Genomic DNA, 10,694 nt, shown 5'->3' with positions numbered 1-10,694 from the left:
GCGGTAGATACGAGCGAAATACCGGTGTCGTTCGATCTTTCGTGTCCCACGCGTGCAGGTGTATCAATTAAAAATTCACATGGTCGCAGCATGCTCGACAAGGACACGCGCGCAGCCGCTGGAAAACGACGAGGATTCGGGACCTCGTACGGCATGGCTCTTAAACTTTAGACGCGTTACTTTGTGCTGTAAAAAATGTATCCTCCTTACCACGGACCAATACCAAACGCGTAAATCGATATAAAAAGAAATTAAAATGATTCTCGTAACGGCTCACGGATTGAAGACGCGTCGGTGTCAGATTCAATCTTCCAACGAAGTTGATACGATGTCCATTGCAATTACAAATGGTTAATTAACTTGATTTAGGCTTCTACATGTATTTGAATCGAAATAATAAATCTGGGCATTTATGATTTACGATTTTTTATTTCTCAATTGCAAACGACACCGCGCCAATCGACCTGTCGGTGGATCGTTCCAAACATAGAGTACGGTATTTTAAAATTACAAAATTCAATAAAACGCACCGTTTCGCCCGCGATCCATGAGGCGTCACAAAATTTCTATAAAAAGAAAAACCTCTACGTAAAATGATGTACGAAAAAATCATAGAATTATTAAAAAAAAAAGGGAAAAAACAGCCCGGAGAAAAACGCTTCGAAAAGCTCGATGAAGGACGCTCGCTCCTCGCGAGGGTTGTTTGTTCCGTAAAAAAAGAAAGGAAACGAAAAGAGTGCCGGGGTGAAAGAAAGAAAAGTCAATTCCAGAACCATTCGGTACGAGGCTCGCTAAGGACGGCATAAAAAAGAGAACAAAATGAAAGAGGCAAACAACACGCGGATGTACGCGGATTCCGAGCGCATCCTCCAACGACCGCATACGGCGTATACAATATTCAAAAGTGCGTATAAATATATACATGTAGAGATATATATATATATGTATATATATGTATATGTATATGTGTATAGATTGTTATACAAACATGATAAAAGGAAGGTACACAAAAAAAGCCGGCCGCGGGGCGGTCGTCGTCGATAAAAAATCAACCAAAAAATATTCGTACGTGTAAAAATACCGACGCTTCTACTAATTCTCTTTCTCACATTCTCTATTTCTCTCTCTCTCTCTTTCAATTTTCTTCAGTCAATCACCGTTTTCCCGTTTCGCCTCCGACGAACGAAGAGACTCTCACGCGCCATTTTCTTCGTCGAGGGTCTACCGGTCGCCATTGCTACATCCCAGCGCGAGAAATGCTTCCCGGATGTCAGCTAATCCTGTCGACGCGCATCACCTCGTCCATTCCGTACGGATCTAATTTACCTTAATTTCTCGACCCCTAAGTAACTTCGTCGCGACGAAAACACGCGACTGCTATTCGTCGTCCTCTACGCGCGTCCGCGAAAGAGGCAACCCCGACAATCAGGACGAACTTACGTGAACGGATGATGGTTCCGTAGCACGCGTGTGGCGGCTGGTCTGCCACGATATGTGTGTATGTGTGGTGGGAGGGGGAAGTGGGGTGTGCACGATGAACATCCACCGACGAGACATCCCTCTTTGCTCGTCCACGCTTTCCTTTTACACCGTCTCGCTTTGGGGGGCTGTTTGCTGCACGGGTGTCGTCGCTGTTGCTGCTGCTTGTCAATGTTTACTCGGCGGGGGTAACGGGAGATTTTTCGTTAGCGGGTGTGTGATTTGGTCGAGGAAGCGTCTCAGCCGAGGCCAGCCCACTGCATGAAGTCGGGCACCTCTCTGACGGGCACGTCCCTCGCCAGGGCCTTCACCCTCAGGTTCCGGTCCTCCGTCAACAGAACCACTTCCCTTCTAAGGCGTCTTGGCTGGCCCTCTTCTGTCCGGACAGAAACCAACGAATAGTCTCACCCCCATCGTACGTGCAACTATTCTGCTCGTAAGCATTTTTGGGAAGGGTCGTTGCAAACCAAAGTCATCGACAACCGGGACTAAAATCCTTGCAGACAGTTAACTTGCGAGCTAAGATGGGTCGACAAGTATTCTGGGGCACTCGGGCTAGATATCAAAGCTAGATACTTGTTCACAAGCATTATATACTCCTGTTTGCTTATAATAGTTTGCTTTATAAAAAGTATGCATACTCTACAGACGGTAGAAGAAGCAATTTTAGTTTTGATTTAGTTTAGAATACTACAGTTTTGAGAACTATTACCGTTTCCAATGTATTTACTATTTTTCTACATGATACAATTTTTTCGTCAAAGGGTGGGAATTTTACTTTGCATCGATGCACTTCGAACAATTAATTTAATAAATTATTATTGATTTCCTGAAACGTGCACGAGTACAACGAATAGCGTTTAAGTAAAAAATTAGTCGATCAGTAACGAAACGAATTTTATCAGGTGTTATCCGCGCGAAGAGTTGAGTAATTTAGTAGAACGTCGTACGATAAATTCCGCGGTCGATAAGGACCAATAAAAGTCGATTCCAACGCGGTGCATGCAGCTACCCCGATAACGGTTAATCTCCGCGTAAACGAAAATTACAATCGACCCGGTATTAATCACTATCAAAGCCGCAGGAACGTTCGAAACGTGTTCGGAGTACACCGCGGTGAAATATAAGTCTCGTATACGTACTTGCATTTAGTTGATCTTTGTTACCCGCTTTGCAGAGGCTCAAGCACGTAGCCAGTATTCTGTCATCGTTTCTTGTCAGCCCGTCCTGCAACAGAGTCGCCGGTTTATCATTTGCGAAACGACACGGCGTCAACCGCGCGCGAATCCCAATGGTTTCTGGATGGAAAGTCGTGACTTTCGAAATTTCAAAAACATATTTCCTTCAAAGAGGATTCAATAGAAAATTCGAAGTCTGCGTGTTTTTGTGACTTCCCTATGATTCCTAGAAACTTTGTCAGATCCAGGCGAAACTTTACTCGGATTGTCCTTTACGTTTCGATCGGAAATTATACTTGATTAACAAATTGCACAATTTTAAATATTTTATCGAAATGGGTAGGGTGCTCGAGTGTCGATGGGTCTGAATACAGTGCCTTGTAACGCGGTTGAAGTACAGTTTCGCGGGACTTTCGAAGTGGAGCAAAGGGATAAGGAAGAGCAAGGATGCGAGAACGAACGAAAAGGCGACAAGGAAAAGGAAGAAGGAGTCCGGAGGGTGGCGAGGCGTGGAGAATAAAATCTAACGAGCTCGCAGCGCGCGTTATCTATCGTTTGACAGATCAAGGTTCCTGTTACGACCGTATCCTACCCATGTATCCTGCATGTAACCAACGAGATAAGCGGGAGGCCGAGATGCGTGCTGCGCCAGAAGTTACCACGCCGTGAGAAGAGTTTATCTGTATACCACGTGGGGGTTCTCGGATACTCGACCCCTTATGATAACATTCGCGCTTCAATGAGCACTGGTCAATCCCTGCTTGTGTCTTTAGACACTCCTCGAACCTGCTCTAATCCTTTCTCCCCCTCGATCCTCCTCCTTTACCATTGCTGGGGTCTCTTAACCGTCGCCATGACGCTTACAGAATTTGGCGAAAACGTAATTCACTCGTCCACTGGCAGATCAAGACTAAAATTTTGTTTTCTGACCATCGTAAACTACATACGTAAACTGAAATTTCTTTCTCATAAATCTTAGTCGAATTACTTTGCCTCTACTTCATCATGCACAGAGGAATCAGTCAAATTATTAAGAACTAAATAGCAATGAGACTGGATGAGATCTTCAGAGGATCCATGGGCAATTTCTCTTTATTACTGGTACTTTAACACGTTCACTGCCAGATCAAAACTGTATAATATACTGCAAAAGCAAAATTTTCATTTTAGACCATTGGTAAGCTACATAACCTCAAATTTGTTTCAGTACTTATTTGTGTAACCTTGCTGAAATTTATTTCCCTCAACATTTTAACTTGAGAATTAATTTTTCTAGTATCATAGTGGTAAATCCTGTCATCCATATATGGGGGTGACGTGGCAGTCAAAGTGTTAAAAGTATGTGTGGCGCTAGTGGACCTGCTAGTGGGCTCATCAGTAAGGCTATCTAGCAGATCCTGCCTTAGACGACTAGGATATTGGGAATGTATAGCAACCGAGGGGTCGGTCGAGCGCTTGTGAGAGCGCGACCCCTCTGGTGGCGAGCATGGGAAGCAACGCCACAAAAGTTCTAGTTGCTACATCGAGTATGAACGTTTCATAAAGAGTTGAAAGTTAGACTAAAGATCGTTTGCCAGTGTACTCGAGTTCTACAGCGTAGAACGTAAAATTGATTAATTGATACAACTAATTACCTTCTCGACATCCTCCTCCATCGTAAATGTGCTAGATGTAAGAACAGTTCCTCTCGTGGTTAAGCATCTGATCGCCGGGTTCCTGCTTCTGGCGAACGCCAGAGCCGCCTTTGCGCTTTCTGCTACACGGGCCACGTGCTCCGGGTCCAAAGCCGCCCTCGAAGCCGGGGGACAGTCCCTGGAGTCGGCGCCCCTGGTCAGACCCTCGAGCTCGTTCAGAACTGGAAACAAAAATTCGAGCGTTCCATTAAGAGAACATTCTAAAAATTCAGAAATATCATCAAGATTTAAATTTAAACTTGAAATAAATCATTATCCTATAAACCGCGAAACCACAGAGTTCCCCCCTCCAACGATCTGTTTTTTCCCTCCAGGGAAAGGCTGCAATCTCGACGCGAACTCGTTCCTGAAGCAATCGAGGAAAGGACATCTCGACTCGGGCGAAAAAGTTTTTTCATCGACGTGGCGGTTTCGCGAAAAAAAGGCGTTAACGCGGAATTTTAACGAAGGAGCCCTAATAGTGTTTACGCAAACTTTGCTGGCCAACCCCTCCCCCGCACGAATGCGCCGCTAACGAACTTTCCTCAGACTCGTTTACGGGAAACTTGGCCCGAAACGATGGAAAATTCAGTTCGTAAAAGAGTTATGCAAATATCCTGCTGCGAGCTGAGCCACCTTTGGCAAGCAAATTGTGTCAAATAATTGTTCGTCGTTGAATCAGCGAGTGAAACTAATCCCAATTTGCGGAATCCTCTTGAAAATTTGTAACACCGTGAATAACAGAGTCACGTGTATGCTGTAAATAGCATTATCTCGCAGCATTTGCTCCTTCGTTGAACTGCAAGTAATTCGAATCGTTATTGCTCCGCGACGGTGATCATTTTTCTCTCCGAATTTCCAGAAAAAAGCACTTTCCACGCTTCAGCGGGATTCCGTTTCGAATGCTCGGTGGATCTATAAATCCTGGGAGAATTTGACGACTACCTCCGCGAGGAGAGCAGGGAATTATATATGAGTCCGGGACCATGCACTTTCGGTCATTCTAAATGGAGAAAGGAACGAATGCCCCGAAGACTTCTGCAGGAAGTGGAAAGTCAATAAGTAACGAACGAGGAATTTCTGTGCTCGATCGAGAAAGCCCTCGATCCCATTGGAAGGTGTTCTTCCCGAATATTTCGGTCACTCGGCCCGGTGAAATATTCAGCGGCGAAAAACCGAGCTCGTTTCAATCGGGAATCGTTCATCATTTCTTAACGGAGGTAACACGAATCGAGAAAATAGAACGCGTGCAGTTTACGAAGTAAAATATATGATGATCGAGAATAAATGGCGAGAGTAAGAAAAGAATATTCGACATCAAACTTTTCACACTGTTCAATTTGTAAAATGTGAAGTAATTTTAGACTTTAAATTCTTGGGAAGCTCCTGCAAGATCAATCTATGCTACAGCAAGGTCAAGTGAATTTTAGCAAATTCACAAGGCACCATTTTCTGTGACGAATATATCAATATTATATTCGAAGAGAATTTAAATTGCTTCTTGAAACGCAGAGTGAATTCACCGTTCGAGGGATGTTCTTTTACCGGATATTTTTATTCAATTTATTATTCATCCTCTGCCCGAAGCCCTTGAGTTTTTAATTTCTGGAACAAGTATGTTTCATACCTGGACGTTGCGCGACATTTAATAATAATCAGGACGCGGAGAGTCGCCCGGCGCACAGAGAAACAATTTCGGAGTGTTTCTGACAAGCGGTAATTGGACTGTCGACAGTGGTACGTGACAGAATTCCACGCATTTCTCCGCCCTGTTCGCAGCCGGATTTTAAATAATTCGAACGTTTCTATTCGACATTCGCAAATTTTATTACGGGATTCGCGATGCCATATTCCGACTTCAAACGCGTTCGCTGCAATCTAACGTGCTTCCCTTTCAAAGCGACGCTTTCAACGCCGAATATGCGAACGCAAAATTCCCCATCGCCTCCTTCTATTCTCCGTTCGAACGAAAACCTAGATTAATTTCAGTTCGACGCGGATTTGCCGTTTCGTTGATCGAACGAACTCGGTTAAAACGTAGATCAGAATACTCTGTCAAATGGACCACTATAGGTGTCCACCATTTTGAACGAAAGATTTAATTACACTGTTTTCTATTATTGCATTGTAAAAACACTAAATATTGTTCCCCACGTCCAGTGCTCGAGTATCGCTGATATAGAGTAACGATTCTTAAAATGAACGTCGACCTGTTCATCTTTCGTACAGCGGAGGTGAAATTCGACACCAGCAGGTATCGTTGAACTCTCAGTTGATACAGAAACGTTCAATTTAAGAATCACTACTGAAACACGTAGCCTCAAAAATTTCGAACCATCGTTTCGTTCGCGATGATACTGTATGTCTCGTTCGTGTTTCGCCAAGGAACGAAGGGAATATTTCCCCAGTCATCCCTTGGTACATCGACGCATCGCCATACGCACGTTCGAGCGTCGTTTCTCTTTTGTCTCCGGGCGTTCCTCGAGTCCCGTGTCTCCTTTTGTCATCCGTGGCACCGAAAAACGAAAGTGCGCGTTCATGCAAAATCGACTGGCGCTGCCCTTTGACCCCGGCCGGCCAGCCACGGTCCGTCTGGCCCCGACAACGGGCTACGTTCACAGTTAGGTTCTCACGGCTCATACATGAATGCATGCATACGGTCTGAAACGGTGGGCGATTGGCCCCGACGACTACGCCGCCGTTGTCCAGGCACGATCGGTACGTGGGCGATGCCCATGGTGGTCACCAACCGACGGAGAATGGGTCTGCCGAGTCCGTGCTGGCTCCTTTGAGCCTCGCCTGCCATCAACGTCACTCGACACCGACACCCCGTTTCCCTCGATACAACCTCCGCAGCACGCGTTACCTTGCTCGCATTTACACGGGACACACACGATCAATTTCCAACAAAATGTCTTCATCGAGCGGCGACCGTTATCGTACGAGAATACATTTTACTTGGAGGCTGTTCGATAGGCAGAAGTAATTTTACATAGTTTAAACGTATACTTGCGTTGTTTAAATTTTACTCCAAGAAGTATTAAACGAGTCCTCATCAACTGCAAGATAACAATGCTAAATATAAATTAAATGCACACTTGTGTGGTTTAAATTTGACTCCAACGAGTAATGAGTATTTAAACCCCTTTCAAATGACCATAACTCCTATGATAGTGAACGTATTTCAGTGGAATTTATTTGTGAAGTAGAGCCCATGGATGCCTACAAATCTATACAGCGTCAACCAAAGTAATTAAAAATGGAAAGCTAATTTTTAAGAAAAATCGACAGAGGGTGACTAAATTTTTCAGACGAAATTAAAAAATTTCGAATCGTTCTGAAAAAATTATTTTTAGCTAGTGGGGTTAATTATAATAAGTTTTGGTCATTACACATACCCCCAAAATCCTACTCAGCTTCGAGAAAAAAATTCAGGAAGTGCCTAAATTTTTCGGCGAAATTAAAAAACTTCGAATCGTTCTAAAAAAATTATTTTTAGCTAGTGGGGATAATTACAATAATATTTGGTCATTATACATATCCCCGAATTCCTACTCAGTTTCGAGAAAAAAATTCAGGAGATGCCTAAATTTTTCGGTGAAATTAGAAAATTTTTAATCGTTCTAAAAAAATTATTTTTAGCTAGTGGGGTTAATTACAATAATTTTTGGTCATTACATATATCATCGAAATCCTACTCAGTTTCGAGAAAAAAATTCAGGAGGTGACTAAATTTTTCAGACAAAAAAAAAATTTTGAATCGTTCTGAAAAAATTATTTTTAGCTAGTGGGGTTAATTACAATAATTTTTGGTCATTATACATATCCTCGAAATCCTACTCAGTTTCGAGAAAAAAATTCCTTACAGAAAATCTAATGTCTGATCAGAGACATGAATGATTCCCCTGAAATTTCATTTCGTATGTTTAAAAAATCATAACTTCTGAACGGAATGGAGGATTTTAATGTTTCAAAATGCAAACAACGCACATTTTGGTGAAGGATATTTAGAAATTCCGAGAATGTTGGAGAAATTGTCCCTTAACACCATAAAAATGGACCAATGCCTTGTTTTTATCACTTGATACTGTAGGTGCGGTCCAATTATCCGGAATATTTGATTTTCTGACATTACCCCAGTCCCAAGTATGCCGGATAATTGGAATTTTACTGTATTAAGGGTATTCCTTGCAACGGACGTTAAAGAATTTAATTTCCTTCGAGATTCAAGACGCATCTCCGCCCCGATTATTCTCCCTTTTTGCATTTTCTGCCATCGAGACGAAGCCACGGTATCCCCGGAGGAAGTCTGAAACAATTATTCCACGGCCATCGAGCTCCAACCACCGGGGATCGGGGCCCCCGACGCGAACATTCCGCGACACTGTAAACGAGACTCCCGCCGTAGCAAACTTTTCCCCCCGTTCAGATAAATTAACCCACTGTCAGGCCGGGTGCTGGAGGGGTGGAAAGGAAACCGAATACGCGTTTCGCGGGGGATGATACCAGCCCTTCCGACTTTCTCGAATAAATTGTAGCCGGGTGACGCTCGACCGCCAAAAGTCCCCCGAAGAATCTCTCTCGCTGGCAGACGTGTTTTTCTGTCTCGAACCGACTGCCTACGCGTACATGTTTTTTTTTATTTCCCACCCCCCGTTTCCTCCGCTCACCCATCCCCGCACGACGGTTCGGAGCCATCGCTGAAATCCGATAATCGACTCGCGTACACGCGAACCTCGAGGTCCAGGAATATCGGAACACACTCGGGTTCCATGCCAAACACCCGCCCCCGAACCTCGCTCGGGAGAGGCACTTTCAATTGGAGATTCAACGACATTTGGTATGCATTAGTCCACCCCGGAACCCACCCCCTCGTAAACACAGGCGCAGAATCCGATACGGATTTGCGACGTTTTGCTCGACCTACGGTTCCGTTCGATTCCCGGGGACCATCCAACGAAGACGGGAATTACTTTCTTGCGAAACGTACCACGCTGATTGGTATCCTCTTTCCGCGTGCACGGTATGGAACAAACCACCCCTTATAATTTCCCTCAGCATTTTAATCAAACATCGAGTCTTCAAAACAGGCTCGATATTTGCTTCTGTCAAACAAAATTCTGTGTTGACTTCTATAATTTATTTCTGTATTTTAATCTACCATTAACTAATTCTAATTCAAACGAAATTCTGTGCTACGTATGTATTATTGAAAATATACCAGAATGAATGTACAATTTACTTTTATATTTTAACTGTAACTTATCTAACTCTTCAAACTGCATTTAATTGCTTACTAAACTTGTAATAATGTTCCTCACTTAAAGGAAACTCTGTATTATACATATTTTAAAGTGGCCCCCACAGACACACCTGGTAATTATGTCAACGTTTACCAATTAGTCGAATAATTCTTGCATTTTAAATGGGATCGAAAGGTAGGAGAATTGGGAGAATTTTTTGTTTGTTTCGTACTTTATTGCTAACCTTGTTACGTCTCCGAATACCTAATACAGCAATCGTTCAAAAACGGAATATCCACTTCTGTATTCAAAGTGATCCTCGAAGTAAACCGCCCATGATATTCTCCCCCCTTTCATCGCGATTCCCTTCGAACCGTTCCCTCACGTTCCCATATTTACATTTTATCCCTATTTACCTGTTTCCTACTAGCAGCAATCGACGGAAAATCGACGGTCGAAGATAAATGGGCACCGCACGATCGAATACCTGGTGTAAAGTACAACCTTGCTCGATTGCCTGTTCGGAATCGCCAATCGCGGACCAATTCTTTCGAGTTGAGGGGGGAAAAACCATGATGCAGGATCGAATAAACCGAAAGCTTCCTTCCACGTGTTTAAAAAATCTAAACATTTAGTACCACGTCTAAAGATCTATTTTAAAATTACAAGAAATTATAGAAAATTGTGTAACCATAAAATAAATAAAAAATTATAAAATAACATAAATAAATGTCTGGACATATTTTGGAATTTACATGTTTAATAATTAACCCAAGAAAAATTACCCAAAAATCGTCGCATATTTTTATCGAAACCCGCCATGTTGATTTCGTTGGAACAAAATTGTTCTTTTGATTTAGAATGTGGAATCGAGTGTTAAATAATTGAACGGGCGCGGAAAAGGTGGAAATCCAGAGGCAAAGGGAACGAGAAGATGCATTTCTAAGTGGATAGCGAGCGAGTAATTCGCTTGTAAATCGATTCGTCGATTATTCCGCGCGCACAGTCCCCCGGATGCCATTTAACACGGAATAGCAAATTTCATCGAGTTCAAGCACGCGTTCCGACCAAAATTCGCGCACACCGTGCGTATGGTAAGCAGATAGAGGATTTATAGTGCG

At 43.2% G+C, this 10,694-nt stretch overlaps 1 protein-coding gene across 3 annotated transcripts in view; it reads right to left on the bottom strand.

Moving 5' to 3' along the window:
- Nucleotides 1-1,103: 1,103 nt before the first annotated feature.
- The window catches only part of LOC122398166 (telomerase-binding protein EST1A-like), a 138,827-nt gene continuing 129,236 nt past the window's right edge, over nucleotides 1,104-10,694 (bottom strand). For all 3 annotated transcript variants that reach the window (XM_043397829.1, XM_043397831.1, XM_043397830.1), the window contains 3 exons: nucleotides 4,292-4,512; nucleotides 2,622-2,706; nucleotides 1,104-1,855 (listed from right to left, as the gene is read on the bottom strand). In XM_043397829.1, the coding sequence (XP_043253764.1) occupies nucleotides 1,719-1,855; nucleotides 2,622-2,706; nucleotides 4,292-4,512 (443 nt within the window). In that variant the 3' untranslated portion in view covers nucleotides 1,104-1,718. The remainder of the gene's footprint in view (nucleotides 1,856-2,621; nucleotides 2,707-4,291; nucleotides 4,513-10,694) is intronic.

Source organism: Colletes gigas, unplaced genomic scaffold (assembly GCF_013123115.1).
Source record: "Colletes gigas isolate AHSC1104 unplaced genomic scaffold, ASM1312311v1 Colletes_gigas_Sc00011, whole genome shotgun sequence".
Lineage (NCBI taxonomy): Eukaryota > Metazoa > Arthropoda > Insecta > Hymenoptera > Colletidae > Colletes > Colletes gigas.
This window is presented reverse-complemented; position numbering and strand designations above follow the sequence as displayed.